The 21,800-nt window shown below is 37.5% G+C and overlaps 1 protein-coding gene across 1 annotated transcript in view; it reads right to left on the bottom strand.

The window, feature by feature from the left end:
* Positions 1-21,800, bottom strand: part of LOC126484972 (neural-cadherin-like) — a 431,022-nt gene that overhangs the window by 135,508 nt on the left and 273,714 nt on the right. Inside the window, exons 13-18 of the mRNA XM_050108576.1 lie at positions 9,424-9,587; positions 9,075-9,243; positions 8,784-8,990; positions 8,418-8,689; positions 387-592; positions 165-307 (exon numbers count right to left, since the gene is read on the bottom strand). Of these exons, the coding sequence (XP_049964533.1) occupies positions 165-307; positions 387-592; positions 8,418-8,689; positions 8,784-8,990; positions 9,075-9,243; positions 9,424-9,587 (1,161 nt within the window). The remainder of the gene's footprint in view (positions 1-164; positions 308-386; positions 593-8,417; positions 8,690-8,783; positions 8,991-9,074; positions 9,244-9,423; positions 9,588-21,800) is intronic.

The raw sequence follows: 21,800 nt of genomic DNA, 5'->3' as shown, positions 1-21,800 counted from the left end.
TTTTAAAAACTACATGTAATTATTCCAGCTGTGAAGTGTAGTTGTTATACAGAGACATAGTGTGATTTCATAGTAGAAAATTTTATTAAGTTCAACATAACTCTTCAATACTACTGGTACTACTCAGAAATACATACAAAAGCACACAAAGTGGAAGGCCATACCTCTGTATCCCAGAAAATATCAATATTATGCCATTCTCCATCATCTAATGTCTTTTTTGTTTTAACTCTCAACTCCAATGTTCCTGAACCAAAATTAATGAACAGCTTTGGCATTCCACCTTCAAGCTCCAGTGAAATAAAATCTGAAATAATTTGAGTTGCAGCATTATAGATCAAAAGAATTCACAAGAAATTTGCGACATTTCTCTTATTAGAATTTACCTGACACTAAAACTTCATTAGTCTCAGGAGGCACTATTGGTCCGTTATACAACAGCATCCCATCTTTTTTCTTAGTAATAAATTCAAGACTCAGATGGGAATTGTCACACATTTCAAGTGGAGGATACCATGCCCAACCATTCCCCCTGAAACTACGTGAAGTCTGCTGACATCTTGGTCCATTGTAACCACTGGGACAAGAGCAACTGTGGACAAAAAAGCAAATACAGGTTCTTTTCTACGCATTTGAAAAAATTTTTTCTTGTATGTATGTGCTGTTCAACCTTCTCCTTGGCTGAAACGTCTGATTGTTTTCTATGAAATATGTGTAAAGACTAAGGTATTAATGCAAATTTCTTACCACACCATTGGAGGTTAAAGATTAGTTATTGCAAATGTACAGAATGTTGATGATGAAGGTGGAGGGGCAGCAAGATAAACAAAGTTATTTGTAGCAAAAAAATCTATTCAACTACAGAAAGTTATTGGCCATTGGTGCTGAATCCCATTCATTGCAGTAATGCCATTGGTTCAACATTCATATAACATGTTGTCCCTATAAGGAAGGAAGAGAGGGAGGGCGGGGGGTGGGGGTGGGGGGGGAGAGAGAGAGAGAGAGAGAGAGAGAGAGAGAGAGAGAGAGAGAGAGAGAGAGAGAGAATGCCGTCTATTTTTGATGAGGGCCTTACTGGTAAAAGCTTGATTTCTGACAGTCTTTTTGTTGTGCCTATCGGCAACTCTGCATCTCCACTATATGGTGAGTGGCAACTTCCCTTTCCGTAATATTGTTACATTCAGTCCTGGATTTTCCATTTTGGTGAGTATATGCTACATATAAAACACATAAAATAAGGGAAAGGCAACACCCTACCTGGAGTGTACTCAGATTGAGGTGTTTAGAGGAACACATACCTATTGAAAGGTTTGTAAATTCATCCCTAACTAGAGCAACAAAGCATAAGATATAATTTAAGGCTTCAGCACAAGCCGCACCCGATTGCCGTCTGAATGTGTAAGATTTTTTTACTTTTTGTAAGAACTTCACGTATTTTTTACAGTCTCAACTAACAGTTCTAAGTGACTGTGACCGACAAGTGAAATGAAGCAGTAATGTTGAGAAGATCACCATTTACTGAATAAAATACAATAAAAATTTCAATAATTTCAACAAGATATTAAGAAGCGTTAATTTGTTGCCATTGGCAGCTAATAATCGGCAAAAGAGCTCAATGCATAAGTCTGCTTCAAATTTTTGATGAAAATATTGTCACGAGTGAGTTGAAAAAAATATTTTAAGCTTGCGAATAAACAATTTTCATCCAGAAGGTATAAGTTATTGTTGGAATATCAAACACCCAGCAAATGCTGATGTGCTTGCATTGAAATTAGAAAGCAAGTTCAGCATAGTTTGTGGCACATAAAAAATTACTGTGTGGTTGGCAAGGAAGATAACTGATATGATCACTGCCAGCAGACAGCACATTGTTGCTTGTCACACAGCCATCGACTCAGAGACTACAGGCAGCAGCATTCCCAATTTAGTGGCATTTGCATCAGCAGTCACCTACAGCTAAGCAGATACTGACATCATGATGGCAATTCAATGGCAGTTTGCAGCTGACCCATACCTAACTTTGTAAAAATAACCACTGAGCAGTATAAATTTTTTTTACTTCAAATCTTAATTGTTGCATGTAAATTACTGTACATAGTGGTAATATATTGAGGCTTGATTTTATTGTTAACTACCAAGTTGTTAGCTATTATATCAAAGGGTAAGTTTATGCTGGAATTAACATGCAAGATGATTGCTGAGGCAGAGAAAGTTGATGTAAAAACATTATTTGTGAAATGAATGGATGAAAATAAAAAATGAATGGACAAGGTTGAGAATATTAATAATAAGATTGAGGAAACCATTAATAACGAACTGGAACATATAAATAATGAGGTTGAGGATACCACTGGCAGTAAGCTAGACAAAAATAAGTGAACATTGGAGGACATTATTACTAAGAAAATAGAAGAGAATATTACAACCAAATGTATGTCAAGTTTCACATAAAAGGACAATAGAATAACAGAATTAAGTTAACGTATTAATGGAAAATCTACCATCAAAGGAATGTACAGTAGTTTGTCATGAGTTTAAGGATTTCAGAGATGTGAATCAAAATTTTAAATCAGTACACACCAAAATTTCAAATGCAAATGAGAGAGTAGAATCGTTAGAGCTAGAAAGGGTTTTAAGCCTGGAATCTGCCTTCACTAGTATGAAAGACCAATTTAAAACATTTGTTGAACAGAAACTACAAGACACAGTTGGATCAACCAGTAGTAAGACTTCTTCTCTGGATATTACCCTAAACCTTCAACAGGAATTTTGAAAGATACAGGTTGTGTTGGAAGAAACTAAAAATGCTCTAGAGAGTAGACAAACTAGTGCTAATATTCGAGTTTCTGAAGAATTTTATCAGGAACTGGATTTTGTCTACACCAAATCTCAAGAAAGTAGGCTTATGAGTGGAGAAAGTAACAGGTATTGGGTTTAAGCCTTATGGTAATTATCATGTGTATGCTAATGAATACGAAAAAGGAGCTATACATTATGGACATATATGACTTAAGGGAGTGACACAGGGTTGTAGCCTATCCCTGATGTTATTCTATCTGTATACTGAGCAAGCAGTAAAGGAAACAAAAGAAAAATTTGGAGTAGGAATTAAAATCCATGGAGAAGAAATAAAAACTTTGAGGTTCGCCAATGGCTTTGTAATTCTGTCAGAGACAGGAAAGGACCTGGAAGAGCAGCTGAACGGAATAGACAGTGTCTTGAAAGGAGGATATAAGAAGAACATCAACAAAAGAAAAATGAGGATAATGGAATGTAGTCAAATTAAATTGGGTGATGCCGTGGGAATTAGATTAGGAAACGAGACGCTTAAAGTAATAAATGAGTTTTGCTATTTGGGGAGCAAAATAACTGATGATGGTCAAAGTAGAGAGGATATAAAACGAAGACTGGCAATGGCAAGGAAAGCATTTCTGAAGAAGAGAAATTTGTTAACATCGAGTATAGATTTAAGTGTCAGGAAGTCATTTCTGAAATGATTTGTATGGAGTGTAGCCATGTATGGAAGTGAAACGTGGATGATAAATAGTCTAGAAAGGAGAGAGTAGAAGCTTTCGAAATGTGGTGCTACAGAAGAATGCTGAAGATTAGATGGGTAGATCACATAACTAATGAGGAGGTATTGAATAGAATCTACATCTACATCTACATTTATACTCCGCAAGCCACCCAACGGTGTGTGGCGGAGGGCATTTTACGTGCCACTGTCATTACCTCCCTTTCCTGTTCCAGTCGCGTATGGTTCGCGGGAAGAACGACTGTCTGAAAGCCTCTGTGCGCACTCTAATCTCTCTAATTTTACATTCGTTATCTCCTCGGGAGGTATAAGTAGGGGGAAGCAATATATTCGATACCTCATCCAGAAACGCACCCTCTCGACCTGGCGAGCAATCTACACCGCGATGCAGAGCGCCTCTCTTGCAGAGTCTGCCACTTGAGTTTATTAAACATCTCCGTAACGCTATCACGGTTACCAAATAACCCTGTGACGAATTGGAGAGAAGAGAAATTTCTGGCACAACTTGACTAGAAGCAGGGATCAGTTGGTAGGGCATATTCTGAGGCATCAAGGGATCACCAATTTAGTATTCGAGGGCAGCGTGGAGGGTAAAAATCGTAGAGGGAGACCAAGAGATGAATACACTACACAGATTCAGAAGGATGTAGGCTGCAGTAGGTACTGGGAGATGAAGAAGGTTGCACAGGATAGAGTAGCACGGAGAGCTGCATCAAACCAGACTCTGGACTGAAGACCACAACAACAACAACAATGACTTAATATATCACATTACAATGAAAGCAATCAATTATTGACAATATAATGTAAATGATATGAATATAATAGAGGGAAACATTCCATGCGGGAAAAATATATCTCTTTGCCTTTACAAATGTCTGCTTGTGTCTGTGTATGTGCGGATGGATATGTGTGTGTGTGTGCGAGTGTATACCTGTCCTTTTTTCCCCCTAAGGTAAGTCTTTCCGCTCCCGGGATTGGAATGACTCCTTACCCTCTCCCTTAAAACCCACATCCTTTCATCTTTCCCTCTCCTTCCCTCTTTCCTGATGAAGCAACCATTGGTTGCAAAAGCTTGAATTTTTTGTGTATGTATGTGTTTGTTTGTGTATCTATCGACCTGCCAGTGCTTTCGTATGGTAAGTCACATTATTTAGATATATAATGTAAATTGATAGACAAAAAAAATTAATTAATTAATTATGTGAATTAGTGTCTGTTGGAAGTGTGAAGTATGGTGCTAGAGTGTACAGTATAACATCATGCATATTATGATTATTAGAGGCAACTTATTTATTAAAAAGAGGTGTACTGATTAGTGAATGGGTAAAAAGAATTCTTCTAATTGATTTGGTGGTTTGGTTATTTTACAAGGGAACATCATTAATCATTACAGATGTGGTCTTACCTGTACTACCAGTTATGAGACTAGAATAAAAACTTTTATTTATGTTATTCAGTTAATTGAGGTTTTTTATGAAATTATTTACTTACATGTATACCGTTGTTCATTTATTGTAGAAAAAGAAAATGCCTGAATAACTGAGACAATAATAAGCTTTCTGTATTCTGCATGGATATTTACATGACCTGTAGATAAATCTGTAATATAATGAAAATGCAATGACACTGTCATTTAATATAGATGACTTAGTGTTGGTGAAGAAAGAAGTACTCAAATTTTTTTCCTTGCATGCTCACTTTGTTAGAATCAGTGTATGTGTGTGTGTGTGTGTGTGTGTGTGTGTGTGTGTGTGTGTGTGTGTGTGTGTGTTTGTGTGTGTGATATGGTCACTACCTTGTTAGAAGTAAGAGAAATATCAAGAACATAATAAAAGGTTATTTTGTTATGGAATATAATAAACAAACCATAAACCACTATCAACTGTTATCGAGCAACTGTTAAATGAGTTTACTGCATAATATCATTGGCACAATGTTTAGTCACGTCAAAAATTCTCAGGGGAGATAGCCATGCGTGAAAAAATAGTTGCATGAAAGGTGACACACTAAATACAGGTGAAGGACAAATGAAACATCATTTGTTTGAACAATTTTTTCCAAGAATATAGATTAATTAAGAGCACAAGATAATATTATCTCATAGATACTAAAGACTAATGTCTTTAATAAAGAATTAAATCTATGAAAATATGAAAAGTGAGGAAAATGAAATTTCGTCCTTCGTAGCTTCCAGTAGATATGCTTTTCCTTTTTTTTTAAATTAAGGGTACTTTTTTAAAAAATTTAAGGGAGCTGAATGTGACTGCTCTGAGTATAAGAATAAGAAACAAAAGTGAGGCTTAAGTGTATGAGCCACGTTAGGTAATGCAGAAGCAGATACGAAGCTTTAAGTAAATCATTAGGCATAGGAATTACTGTATAAAATATTATAAGTGTACGGATTTGCTTTAATAAATGGAAGCAATTAAAGTACAAAGAATTGTGAGATGTAAGATGAGGAGTACCTAACACAGGTTGTCATCCGCGTGTACAGTCAAGTATTAAGTGAAGTAACCTCTTTGAACCACTGTAAGGAGAGAAGTGGGAAATATGCTGGTGGATGCTGTGTGACTGGTTTATAGTATAAGGTGAAGTGTACTCACATTAGGAGAAGGTAGAAATGTAAGATGGATAGAGAGACACATGAGAGAAATTGTGGGTCAGGTACATTTATGAAAGGAATGGCCTGTACCACATATCTGAAGGGATTTTATATGGGGGACTTCCACATGATTAAAATAAGGTTGTACGGAATCTACCCAAATAAGTGGATGAGCAGTTCTTTTTATTAAAACTTATTAAGATAGAGGTTTTTCCTAATTATAGTGTGCGAGGATCTTTTATACTTCCATTTATATGAACATTGGAATATTTGAAATTTTGATGTGCACTTATAAGAAAGGATATACAGACAACATATGACTCCTCTGAAAAAGGTAAACATAATAAAAATAGGTATAAGAGAATTGACATGTAAATGAGTTGAATAAGTTAAAGCAAATCAGTCTCTTTATTGAGATAAGAGACTAAGGAAACAAACGATACCCAAATACAGAGCGAAATCTTAAGCATTTTAAGAGAGACGAATGCATACTCATTTTAAAAGGAACCATGACACCTAACACTTATAACAAACGAAATATGTTTTATCAAATATTGTTAAATATGAACTGGTGTAACAGTCACTAATGATATGTATAAATGATGTACCAGTTGAGGAAATGAAAATACTGGTACATATGAATAAGCAATTATGCATGACACCTCTAGCTTGAGAGCAGGGATATGTAGTGTAATAGGGCATTTTATCAAATATCAAGGTCCACTATTGGTTTCTGTACCAGCTACAGATGATTGTGACAGCAGATAAACAACGTATAAGAAAGGTGCAGATATTGTGTGCCCTTGTCTATGTTTGTACAGAGGGTACATGCACTCTAACAACAATGGCAGCAGTGTGCATTTGGTGCTGTGTGGCATTTACCTGCTGTACAAAGTTACCTGTATGCTTTGGCACTCCAAGTTGGCAATGCACTGGCTGGCTTATAGTAAGATGGCCACCAACAGTGTCAATGGAGACCCAAAACAAATGAACCACTTTTATGTTAAAAAGAACTTTGACATATGGCACAAGGGTGAGACATTACATGGCATAAGGATGAGACAGTACATATCAGAATGTGTTAATGTTTGATTAAACTATTGTGATTTACAATCATTGAGATCAGTCATTGTGAGACTTGAAGACTTTAAATACATAGAAGCACAGATGAGAGTTCCGAGTTTATTTAGTAGGTTGAAGTAGTCATCGTGATCTAAAATTTCAGCATCAGCAAGTACTGATCAGACTCCAGAAGAAAAAGAAGTTAATATACAGAGGTGGGACAGAGTAACTGGACCAGCAGAACAATTTCTAAAGGCAACCTGTTATCAGCAAGATTTATAACAGGTAACTGAGAAATCTGAAATGGTGAAAATGTACTAAATGCAGACAGCAGCTAAAGTACGCCACTCACAAACTCATCTTTTTTCACTGTGTGACAAACCCATTTTTGAGTCAAAACAATAACAACAACACATTAGTCATACTAATCTGATTCTACAAAGACCATCCTATGTAGCTATACAGAATGAAATTAAAACTTTTCAGGTTTTCCTGGCAGGCCAGTTGCAAATACGCTTTTCAGTTTTGTCACCAAATAACATCGTGCAAGTCCCACAATATTTCATTGCTCTAAGTTTGTATAACAACATGTCAAAGGCTGAAATGGGGCTCTACACAATATTTTGGATAGATATCTTAGGACATGTATACAAAACTAGTGAAATTCTACAGACTCCTATATTGGATATGAACATAGCTGCATCAATACTGAGATCCCTAACAAACTTTATAGAAAGGAAAGGGTATCAGTATACCTTTAAGGAATGTGAGATGAAAGGTGTTGAGTTAGTTGATTGCTCTGAGAACAAAGGAGAAATACAGTGCAACTGCAAAATGAATGCACTTTTATCACCTGTCAACTATTTCAAAACACCAGAAAAAAAAGTCGAGTTGGCTCCATCGGATAAGGTAGGAAGGGGAATGAGTAGCGGAAAAAAATTGGAGAAGAGATAGAGGAAAGATCGGTGGGTGCTTTGGCAGAGAGCAGCAGAACACAATGGGGATTAGGGTATATGTATTGGGAAGAGGTGATAGGGCCTGAACCAGCCTAGGGGTCTATAGATACTAATTCAGCCCTTTATCAACCTAACTAGACTTGAGGTACAATTTCTGAATTTATTCTGACTTCTCTAACCAACCACAAAATATTGTTGTAGAAGTTAATGGTATTTAAAATCTATGTGTAAACATGGAAAATAAATTGTTAATACAAACCTCAGTCCATATTTACGCTCCATGCAACGACCACCATTGTAGCAAGGGCTTGTCCGGCAATTTTCTCCTTTGGTAAAATTTCGGGCACCACATGTGCATTCAGCTATAACATCTACTCGAACACCAACTAGTGATGTTTTATTAGCATTAACCATGTAAGGAAGGTTACTAATATCCAACACATTTGTACAACTCCCTTCACACATAACATTTTCATAAAGGCACTCGTCTATACCAACCATAGTTATATTGATTCCAACATCCTTCTCAATCTACAACAGAAAGCACAAAAGAAAATGATTGAACTATTTTCAAAAACTAATTATTAACAATAGGAAAAAAGGAAAGGAAGGTGATCATACATACCTCTTCTCTGTGCATTAGAACTAGGCCATTCAGTCTCACAGGCTTGTAATAAGGTGATCCATGAGCAGAAAATCTGATGTCTGTAATTGGTGGATGCTTTTTACGGAGCTGAACACTGAAAACATCTACATTTTCTCTTTCTGTTTCCAGAAGTTCAGCAAGTTTATCGCGGAAACGATCAGCTTTGCTACGTTGAAGACTCTGTGTCTAAAATTAATTTTAAAAAGTTTTAACATGTACTTTCTCACTGAAATATAATCACACCATGAATAGTATTTGCACATAACTTACTCTGTAATCCCAAACTCTTACAAAATCTTCATCTGATAATCCTGCAATTCGAACAGACCCTGAATTTATAACAGCTTCGTGAGGTATTTCTCGTACAGTCACAGTCACATTTGCCTGCACATCTGTTTGAGTGTGTTTTCTGTCATATACTTTGAATCGCAAGTTATACCTAAAAACATATTTAAGTTATAATTTTTCTCTTGAATAAAATCCTCATGCATTCTCACAATATTAGTAAATCATGGAGACAGGTTAAAAATTAGCTAATGAACAGTTTTATATGGCTACACTCTGTCCTGTAGTTTTTAATAATATCAGATGATGACATAAAGTTTTAGTGTTAACTAACCTCCCGTCTTGTGTTCCATGACGCATTGTTATCATTCCGGTATCTCCATTAAGTTTAAATCTTGGATGTTCAGCACCTTCCCAGTAAAACTTTTTGTCTGGTAAATCCCAGTCATCCAGATCATACACATAAACCCTTCCAATTTCTGTATCTGGTGCTTGACCCTGTTAAAGACAATTATGTTAGAGGAAAGAAATGGACACCCAACATTTTATAGGTTCTAATCACTACTACTACTACTACTACTACTACTACTGCTGCTGCTGCTATTGCTACTGCGAAATTTATTAAATTGTAGTTTAAGCTTATAGTTTCTATTTCAATATGTAGTAGATAGCCAGAATACTGGATGAATTATGCATAATTTCAAAACTTATCTGAATTACTCAGATGAAATAATTCTAAGAAACTCTCAATTTGCTGTATAACAATAATCAACAGAGAAGTATTTTTTTATAATTGGAAATAGAACTGATCTTGATTTTTCCAATATTGTGCATTGACTACTTCCTAATTTTCAGTCCATCCTGATATTTTATACAAATGTTAACTACCTAAGAGCCGTCACAAAAGAACAAAGTTACAGCGCATTGATTTAATTATTTGTGAATTTACTTTAAGTTGGTATGAAGTTTTGTTCATGTTAAATGCAAACAGCAACAGTCTAAAACTAATATGGTTACTTAGTCAGCCTGATGCCGATATGTGGACAAGAGATTTTTTAAAATTTGTCATAGCTGAATTATTTTATCTGTGTAATTACTAATGGAATATTCATAAGAATCCAGTGTCTGAGTCTGTTACTATTATTATTAAGGAAAATTGTTGAAAAATGCAGATCAGTATGCATGGGTTGTGGGAACAAAAATTTTAGCTAAATTATGAAATTGGAAAAATGCTTCTTAAGTTTTTCACTGAATGTTTTCAATCCATTCATATTATTAATTATGTAATACCATATGAATTGGTATGCCTCTTGCTGGACTGCACAAAGTGTCGACTGCGAATTTTCCTTTATCTCATCTATCATTGCAAATCTTTGTCCTTTCAACAGTGTTCTCAACTTTTGAAATAAAAAAAGTCCACAGGAGTCAGGTCTGGTGAGTATGGAGGATGAAGCAGCATAGTGATTTTGTTTTTTGTGCAACAATCATGCACCAACAGGGATGAATGTGCAGGTGCGTTATCATGACGGAAGAGCCACCAATTGTCTCGTCACATTCCAGGCCATTTCCTTCTCACACTTTCTCACAGCACCATCGCAGCACATCCTAATAGTGCCATTAACAGTTTGTCCATATGGCATGAATTCATGATGAACTAATCCTTCAAAGTAAAGAAAACATGACTTGATGAGGTTTTTTTGGTCTTGGAGAACCTTTTCCGACACACTTGAAGATTGAACCTTGTTCTTGACAACATAGCCAAGACCCACACCTCATCACCAGTTATGATTCTCTTAAGGAACATCTCATTCTCATTTGCGCGATCCAAAAGCTCTTCATAGATTGCGAGATGAATGTCTTCCTGGTCTTGACACATGTTCTGTGGGACAAACTTGGTGGCAACACAATGCATTCCAAGATGCTATGTCAGTATTTCATGACATGACCCAACTGAAATGTTTATTTTATTTATTTATTTATTGTTCCGTGGGACCAAATTAAGGAGAAGTCTCCATGGTCATGGAACGAGTCAATACATGAAATTATAACACGATATTAGAAACAGATAAAATGAAATATAAAAAAAACAAGTCATAAATTTAAATAAAGAAAATCAACAATGTAACACTGGAATTTGATTAATCTTTTAGCAATTCCAGGAGCTCCTCGACAGAATAGAAGGAGTGAGCCATGAGGAAACTCTTCAGTTTAGACTTAAAAGAGTTTTGGCTACTGCTAAGATTTTTGAGTTCTTGTGGTAGCTTATTGAAAATGGATGCAGCAGAATACTGCACTCCTTTCTGCACAAGAGTCAAGGAAGTGCATTCCACATGCAGATTGGATTTCTGCCTAGTATTAACTGAGTGAAAGCTGCTAACTCTTGGGAATAGGCTAATATTGCTAACAACAAATGACATTAAAGAAAATATATACTGTGAGGGCAATGTCTGAATTCCCAGACTATTGAATAGGGGTCGACAAGAGGTTCTCGAACTTAAACCACATATAGCTCGAACAGCCCGTTTTTGAACCAAAAATACCCTAGTTGAATCAGAAGAATTACCCCAAAAAATAATACTATATGACATAAGCGTATGAAAATATGCGAAGTAGACTACTTTTCATGTTGAAGTGTCACTTATTTCAGATACTGTTCTAATGGTAAATAAAGCTGCATTTAGTTTCTGAACAAGATCCTGAACATGGGCTTTCCACAACAGCTTACTATCCATCCGAACGCCTAGGAACGTAAACTGTTCCGTCTCACTTATAATATGCCCATTCTGTCTGATCAAAATATCGGTTCTTGTTGAATTGTGAGTTAGAAACTGTAAAAACTGAGTCTTACTGTGATTTAGCATCAAATTATTTCCCACAAGTCACGAACTTATTTCATGAACTACGTTATTTGATACTGTTTCCATATTACACACAAGATCCTTCACTATCAAGCTGGTGTTATCAGCAAACAGAAATATTTTTGAATCACCTGTAATACTAGAAGGCATATCATTTATATAAATAAGAAACAGCAGTGGCCCCAGCACCGACCCTTTGGGAATGCCCCACTTAACAGTGCCCCATTGGTACTGAACATCACTACCACTCTCAATACTGCGGAGAATTACCTTCTGCTTTCTGTTCTTAAAGTAAGAGGCGAACCAATTGTAAGCTACTCCCCTTACTCCATAATGGTCCAACTTCTGCAGTAATATTTTGTGGTCAACACAGTCAAAAGCCTTCGTTAAATCAAAGAAAACACCTAGCATTCGCAGCCTTTTATTTAATCCGTCCAAAACCTCACAGAGAAAAGAGAATATAGCATTTTCAGTTGTTAAACCATTTCTAAAAACAAACTGAACGTTTGACAGCAAATTATGTGAATTTAAATGCTCCAGTAACCTTGTATATACAACCTTCTCGATAACTTTAGCAAACACCGATGGCATAGAAATAGGTCTATAATTGTCAACATTATCCCTGTCTCCCTTTTTATAAAGTGGCTTCACTACCGAGTACTTTAATCGCTCAGGAAACCGACCACTCCTAAAGGAAAAGTTACAGATATGGCTAAGTACTAGGCTAACATACATAGAACAATACTTCAGTATTCTGCTAGATACCCCATCATATCCATGAGAGTTCTTGGTCTTTAGTGATTTAATTATCGACTCAATCTCCCTCTTGTCAGTATCATGGAGGAGCATTTCAGGTAACAGTCTCGGAACACTTTTTTCTAAGTGCGCTATATGATTCCCTGTTGGGACTAAGTTCTATTTAGTTCACCTGCTGTATTCAGAAAGTGATTATTAAATACTGTACATATATGCAACTTATCAGTAACACGGACATTCCCACTACACACTGATTCTATATCCTCGACCTGTCTCTGCAGACCAGCCACTTCCTTTACGACTGACCATATAGTTTTAATTTTATCCCAAGACTTAGCTATTCTATCTGCATACCACATACTTTTTGCCTTCCTAATAACATTTTTAAGCACCTTACAATACTGTTTGTAATGGGCTGCTGCATTTAGATTTTGACTGTGTCTAACGTTTTGATATAATTGCCACTTTGTTCTACAAGATATTCTTATCACTCTAGTCAGCCACCCAGGCTGCCTGTTTGTGCTAGTACCCTGTTTTGAATGTTCTAACGGAAAGCAACTTTCAAAGAGCATGAGAAAAGTCTTGAGAAAAGCATTATATTTATCGTCTACTGTATCAGCGCTATAAACATCTTGCCACTCTTGTTCCTTGATAAGGTTTACAAAGGTCTCTACAGCAACTGGATCAGCTTTCCTAAACAGCTGAGGACTATATTTAACATGTGTTGCAGCACAAAAATCTTTTAGAGTTAAAATTTGTGCATCATGATCTGAAAGGCCATTCACCTTTTTGCTAACAGAATGCCCTTCTAGTAATGAGGAATGAACAAAAATCTTGTCTATGGTTGTTCTACTGTTCCCTTGCACTCTCGTTGGAAAGAATACGGTTTGCATAAGATTATATGAATTAAGGAGGTCTACCAGCATCCTTTTCCTTGCACAATTACTTATACAATTAATATTGAAGTCACTACATATAACTAACTTTTTGTATTTCCTATAAAGTGAACCAAGAACCTTCTCTTGCTTTAGCAAAAATATTGTGAAATCGGAGTCTGGTGATCTATAAATAACAACAGTTAGAAGTTTAGCTCCGTTAAATTTAACCACACCTTTTCAGTGCAGTACTTTGAAACATCAATTGACTCAAATGGGATGCCATTTTTCACATACATGGCTACTCCCCCACACCGCAAAGAGCTCCTCGAAAAGCTGCCAGCCAACCTGTATCCTGGTAAAGGAAGCCTCTGAATTATCTCCTTATTTAAGAAGCGTTCAGATATACCAATAATTTCAGAGTCAACATCTATAAGCAGTTCACTAACTTTATCTCTAATACCTTGTATATTATGATGAAATACACTAATTCCCTCATTACTCGGATACCTAAGTTTTGTCAAAAGTGGTTCCTTTGTTAGAGAGACTTCCCTTAAGCAGGAATACCTATCAGCTGACTTCAATCTAAAAAAGGTGTAGCTCTCACACCCACTACTGCAGGAATTTTCCCATGAGTGATCCCACCAACCCCACCTATGCTGTCACCTATAAGCTTTGCCAACCTCCCCTTCCCATACCTGTTGAGGTGCAGGCCACGTCTAGTGAAACCCGTCCTGCTGATAGACTCCACCGACACCACTCAAATGTGACCCATGCTTTCTGTCATTAGGGCACCCCCAAGTATCATGTTATTATGCCTGACGGTTGTATTAAGATGAGGCCGATCGTGACGCTGAAACAGTTCCATGAAATGCACATTCGTGTTGCCAGTCTGAGTGGCTATCTTTTCCAGGTCACCATCTATGTCATACTCCCAATCCCTATCAATACTATTACCAGCCCCACCCACAATCACTACCTGATCCTCTTTAGTAAAATCCCTACATAACCCCCCCCTATGTTAACAGTCACCTGAGCCAATCCTGCATTAGGCTTCACAATGCTGGTGACCTGGTACTCACTCCCCAGTACTTGCTGCAACTGCTGGCCTTCACCTCTGCCATGAGAACTACCTAACAGCAGAACCTTCTTCTTCCTCTTCAACTTGGCAACTGTTCTAGCCATGGTAACTACTGAGGTCTGCTGCATACTTCCTACATCTACAGCTACTAGAGATTCCTCTCTACTAGACTCTGACAGTTGGTCATATCTATTGTAAACACCAATAGTAAAACTATCTGAAAATCTTCTTCTCCTAGCAGATCTCTTGCCAACAGCCAGCTCCAGTCTTCTACACTCTCTTGATGGTCAGTCTTCATTTGAAAACAATTTTGTTGACATACCTGACATGAGCATCAGATGTAAACGCCAAAGGACATTGAACGAGGGTCATCTATAACTTATGTCCGGCCATTTTTAAATCATGTGAACCATTCATAACACCAAGAATGGTTTAAGCACTCATTATCATAGGTTTCCTCCATCATTTGGTGTGGCTCTGTAAAGGTTTTCTTGATTTTCATGCAAAATGTAATGCAGATGTGTTGCTCCCCTAACTCTGGCATCTTGAAATTCACAAAACGTGTGACAAAATGCCATACTCAATACAGCATTGCTTAATAACAGACATACAACAATGAAACTTCTGGCAGTTACACATTAAACACAGACATGTGCAGGTATGTGAACCGCATTTCGCTCTGATACACCATTGGCAAGAAATGATGAATGTTACAGAATTTGTTGAATATACCTTGCACATGGTGTCCTAGCTGCAGGAATGATGATGGGAATGCGAGCGCTGTTCAAATGTTGTTATCTAAAAGTGTAAGTTATACAAAATAATGCTCTTCAAGCATATAAACCACAATATTGCCATTAGTTAATGAAGAATAGATGCCATTTCAGCATGTGGAACTATCAGTAATTTCGAACCTTTGGCAAAAAATAGAGGATATTGCTTTGAAACATAACTTAGTTTTGGTGGAGAGTGAAAATGTATTTGGATTGTCAGTAAATGAGACCTAGGAGAGTTTGGTGAAGGGAAGAACAAAAATGGAGATTTTGGAATAGAGACGTTAATAGTAGACAATAATAAAGTAAAAGTTCATGTTGGAAATGATTAAAAAAGTCAAAAATGTAGACAAAAATGTGACTGAATTGGAACCTTTTTTTAGTAGCTGAACCTAACCCTGTAGTCAGTGTTGAAAACTGAGAGGTGTCTGAAATGCTAGCAAAGAGAAACACATAAATAACTTGGTAACAATGTAGAGACAGTTAATAAGAGTGAAAGTGACAATTTGTATGAGGATTTTGCAAATACATTAAACGATCTTGTGTAGGGACACTGTTCTCCTGCATTTAATGAGTTTGGAAAGTACTATCTAAATTATTTATTACCATTTTCTGCTTGAATTGATCAATGATTTTCTAGCTTTCATTGTTTTATTGATATAAAGTATCTGCCTAAAAAGTTAACATTCTATCAATTTTAAACTTAAACTATTTACTGATTGTCTACTTTTTGGTAATACAAGGAGAAATAAAAGATTAAAAATGAAATGGTTTACATTAATTTTTATCTACACTATCCTTTTTGTTTATAAAGCCTGTCACAATTAGTGTCGCTATTTTTAATCATCATCATCATCATCATCATCATCATCATCATCATCATCCTAGCATTAACCATCATCATCATCCTAGCAGCACAGTTTCACATTTTATATCTCCTGTGACACAAATATTTGGCTGTTTTTTTTTTCAAAAATGTTGCAGTTTCTAATGTGGTGGTTATGGTGGGACCCTGAGAACATAGCCGTTCATTCTGGATACATATCAGATGTTTTTTTTTTCCCTATACTGACGTGAAAATGTTATAACGTCTCTTGCCTCCTAACTTATCGTCTTCATGCTGCTCTCTAACTTTCTGTGTAGAACCAGCAGCTGACATGCACCCTTTCATTCCCATCATACCTCACTGTGAGTGGAAACAACACTTCTGCACAGAAAACTTCTGGCCTGTATCTAGGCTTCTACCGCCTCCTACAGAAATATATACTGTTGTTGAGTAGTTGTCCAGTTTTAAAGTCAATTCAGTTCTGACTACAAATGGACCCAAAACCACAGTCCAAACATGGTCGACATTCATGAAAAGTCGAAGTGTGCAATACAGACAAAATTTGGTACCTGCTCCCCACTGCCTGCTCTGCACTCATCCTAGATTTCAGCCAAGCTGATGTCAGTGTTCCCCTTCTGACCTTTCTGTAGTGCTGTGCTTGAGCAATGGTGAAACAAGGACTTCAGTATTTTCTAGGGTGCAGGTCATATGTAGCAACAGCAACTAATATGTATATAAATGATTACAATCATGACTTAGTACAATACACGAATTTTCACTCTTCCCATGATCAAGAGATCTCTGTTGGAACTATATCAATGAAAGGTTTTGCCACTGCAATTTATTCTCATGATAACAATTACAGTCAGTTTAATAGGATTAATATCATTCGCTAGACATTTAATTCTACATTAATTTTCTTTCTTATTTCATCTGAAAGTCACCATCTTGTTCTAAAGCTGATTCAGTCACTGTTGTCACTTTAGAATAACAGTTAACATTTTTACCTCTTATTCTAGAATGAGAACAATGACTGAATTTCTCATTTGCAACCCACTTGTTAAAACATTACAGTCTCCACTAAACAAATAAAATATTGATTTGGTTCCAAATTGAAGTAATATATTGTGAAGAATAACATTTTCATCTCTGAATGTTACCTCTGCTTAAAAAGGAGAATAAATGTTTGTACACTGTATCTGTACATGTACGAGAACTTTTATTGCAAACCTGTTCAAATACAATGAGTTTGCAAGATGATAAAACTTAATGTTATTTCCTCCTGCGTTTCACAAAATCTTCAAATTTTAAGCATAGCAATAGACTGTTGTAATGGCTAGTTCAGAGTTTCTTGCATATCCCTTCCACAAGCATCACACAAGTCAAATGTCAGATGACTGCTTTAGCAAAGTCAACAATGTTCCAAGCACATCAGTGTATCAGGAAATCACAATCCTGTACAAACAGAAGTACTGTGTGCCCATCCCTGGCCTTCCAAATTCTCCAAAATAAATCTACACGTGAATTTGGGAAAAAAACTTATCTTATATTTGGCTAAATACATGGTGTACTGTGTGACTGTTGGATTAATTTATGTAAAGGCCTGTATATGAAAGCTGTATACCAAAGGTATGGCGTCTTGAGGTAATTTTTAAAACTATTTTCATTATTGGAAAGATTATGGTTACACAGGGAATTAGTTTGATTTTTACCACCATGCTGTAGTAATACAGCTCATGATAAATGGAAGAATACAGAAGTTATGAGGGCATGCTAAAAAGTAAAGCCTGTGATCTTTTTTATGTGATAACTCTTATGGACTTTCAAATAAAACAGTTGTTATTAACATTCTACATCTTTCTTCTTAATGGCTACATATTTATTTCTCAACATAGTCACCCTGGTGACAAACACATTTCTATCAACAAGTCACCAGTTTGTTCATACCATCATTGTAGAATGTTTGAATTTGATGTTGGAGGCACATCTTGCTTGCACCACTTCATCACTATTAAACTGAAGTCCTCAAAGGTGTTCTTTAGGTTTTGGAAACAACTGATAATCGGATGGGGCCAAGTTGGGACTGTATGGGTTGGGGGCTGAGGGAAGGGAGAAGGGGGGGGGGGGGGGGTGATCAACGACACAACAACAGTGAAACCAAGATGTCATGTTGTTGCAGATGTTGCAGTGCTTGTGTGTGGTCTGACATTGTCATGTTGGATTTCTCATACCCTGAAACAGTTACGTTACACACTGCCTTGTTACATGAACAAGTTTGGTGTATTCTAGTGGCAGGGAACTACAAATATGTAGACATGAAGAATAAGGATGTAGAATGTTAATAACATTTGTTTTATTTAAAAAGCTTTAAGAGCTTTCACAAAAAAAAAAAATAATAATAATTTGGAAGTATTATTCTCCAGCTCAACCTCATGCTAAAGATGCTATTGGAGGCAGAAATCTGAATTAAAGTGCAACAGCTATTTTCTATCATTCCACATGTGAAGTGTTTGTTGAATATTGTAGAAGAATATCTTTATGAAAAATCAGATAAACTGAATTTATATGAACTTAATGAGATAAAAATTGGTGTTACAATATAGTGGAGATGCGGAATTGCAGAAAAGCACAACAAAAAGTCTGTCGGAATGTTAGTCTTCGACTAGCTAGGGCTTTGAAGTCAAAAACACACACACACACACACACACACACACACACACACACACACACAGAGACAGAAAATGCAACTCACACACACATGACCACAGTCTCTGGCAGCTGGAGCCACATGCCATCCTGGATTTTCCATTGTTTGAAAAATTAGTGTTACATGCTCTTGCTCTGATCTGTATGAAGTGGATGATGTTAAAATTATAATGGTGCTGAATAAAAATCTCTCGGTGTACATGCCGCGTCAATTCAGGATAAAACTCCAAGCTTTCGACCACTACCTCCATGGTTGTCGTCAGGGCTAAAAACTGACTGTCGTGAACTAGCGAGGTTCTCACTTTTATATGCAAAGGTTGGCTTCTGATTGGCTGGAATACATCATAGCAACAGCGATATGACGTGTAGTGAAGTGGTGCTCTCTACTTCCATAGATGTAGTTTCTATCCTGCGTTGTTTGCAGCGCCATCCCTTGAATCAGGAGGTAAAGTGCGGAAAGTTTTTCTCTGCGATTTTTCTTTATCCAGCGCACTCTTCCAAATGTTGCTAAGTGCATAGTCTCTGTTAAAGTTATTATCGCTAAGTCTAATTTCAACTGCTTCCCGGATCACAGAGTCACAGTAATTCGATGCGTGGGCTATTACTCTGGTTTCTTCAAATAAAATCTTATGCTTGTTAAGCAGGCTATGCTCAGCCACCGCTGATTTTTCCAAATACCTGTATTTCAGGTGGCGCTGGTGCTCGATGCAGCGGTTGGCAACGGTTCTTACAGACTGGCCCACGTAATTCTGGCCGCATTTGCAAGGAATAGTATAAATTCCCGGCACTCTTAAGCCGAGACTATCTTTGACTGATCTCAACATTTCCTTAATTTTCTTAGGTGGTCGGAAAACTGGTTTTATTCCTTGCCTCTTCAGGACTCTGGCTATCTTGCTCGTTGTAGCACCGCAAAAAGGAAGCCGCACTATGTGTTGGTCCTCTTCTTGTATATGGCCGGCATCGTGTCTTACTTTCTTGGGCAATACTGATTTAATTTCACCGGCAGAATAACCATTCCTCTTGAAAACAGTCGTCAAATGGTTAATCTCGGGACTGAGGTGGTCCTTGTCGGAAATAGTTCTGGCTCTGTGTACTAAAGTATTCAACATAGCTCTCTTCTGAGACGGATGATAGAAGCTATGGTTATGCAGATATAAGTCTGTATGGGTTGGCTTCCTGTACACAGAATGGCCCAGTCGTCCATCCGGCTTTCGCTCCACCAACACATCTAAAAAAAGTAACTTCCCTTCCTTCTCTACCTCCAATGTAAATTTTATGTTTGGATGTACACCATTTAAATGTTCGACGAACTGCTGCAGCGTGTTGCTGCCGTGTGGCGAGATTAAAAAGGTATCGTCGACGTATCTGTAGAAGCATGATGGGCGGAGGTGAGCACTGCTCAACGCTTGTTCTTCAAAGTCCTCCATGAAAAAATTCGCTATTGCTGATGACAGTGGCGAACCCATGGCTGTTCCATCCGTCATTTCATAATAATTTCCACTGTATAAAAAGTAAGTGGTCGTCAAGGTATGCCGGAACAACTTCAAAATTTCTGAGGAAAAATGAGCAGCCAACAGTTGTAATGTGTCATCCACAGGTACTTTGGTGAACAGAGAAACCATGTCGAGGCTGACCATGATATCACTTGGGCCTAACTTCATCTGTTTTATGATATCAACAAACATTTTTGAATTCTTAATATGATGTGGGCAGTGACCAACTATAGGCGCCAACAATTTAGTTAACTGTTTTGCAAGCCTGTACGTACGAGAGCCAATAGCGCTAACAATTGGTCTCAATGGGACGTTCTCTTTATGAACCTTTGGCAAACCATACAGTCTTGGTGGCCTAGGTGCTCTCGGCCGTAAGTTCTTCACCAGTTCGTCGGAGAGGCCGGAGTTTTGTAGTAGCTCCCTCGTCTTCCTGCTGAGCGCCGATGTGGGATCCCGTCTGAGAATCCGGTATGTGCTGTCCTCCAGTAACAATCCAACTTTATTGTGGTAATCTGTAGCATTGAGGATTACCGTGGCGCTCCCCTTGTCAGCAGGTAAAACAACTAGATCTTCATCCTTCTGCAACAATTTCAGTCCTTGTCTCTCCTCTCTGCTGATGTTTGACTTAGGCGGCTTGGATGTCGCTAAAATACGGCTAGTAGCAAACCTTACGTCATCCGCTGCTTCTTGAGGGAGATGACGAACTGCTTGTTCCACACCACTAATAATCTCTACCACCAGTAACTTACATGGAGCTGGGGCAAAGTTCAATCCTTTACTCAGAGCCGAGATGGTAGCTTCATCAAGTTCCTTGTCAGAGAAGTTGATAACAGTGCAGTGAATGCCGTTGGACCCAGTAGTTCCTTGATCATGGTTAAGCCGCTCAAATTTATCGGCCTGTTTCGCCGTAGTCTTGCTTAAATTGGCTTGTTGGTGTGCCACCAAAGTCATATCCACCATTCCCAGTCCAATGGTGAGAGGACTCGGGCCAGAAACAAATGGCAACTAAATAACAGGCGAGCGTTCATGCCTAGTGCATATCTGGTATGACGTATCCTCTCTTTCACAATAGCATGGCTGGTCTTTCGTTCTGATGTGTTTGATGACTGCAAACTTCGGTACTACCTCCTTGTCATGACAGCGTTGTAAAAAAGCCAGGTTGCTCAGCAACTGGGACTGTTTCAGGCGCAGTTTCTCCAGGTAACGAACGCTGCACGCTATATCCTCCCCGTAGAGGAAACTAATATGGCTACGAAGTCTTTCGCGACGTATTTCTTGAATAAAAATCTCTCGGTGTACATGCCGCGTCTATTCAGGATAAAACTCCAACCACTTGGAAGAGT

Source organism: Schistocerca serialis, chromosome 6 (genome assembly GCF_023864345.2).
Source record: "Schistocerca serialis cubense isolate TAMUIC-IGC-003099 chromosome 6, iqSchSeri2.2, whole genome shotgun sequence".
Classification (NCBI taxonomy): Eukaryota; Metazoa; Arthropoda; class Insecta; order Orthoptera; family Acrididae; genus Schistocerca; species Schistocerca serialis.
The sequence above is the reverse complement of the archived record's forward strand: the minus strand, read 5'-3'. Positions and strand labels throughout refer to the sequence as shown.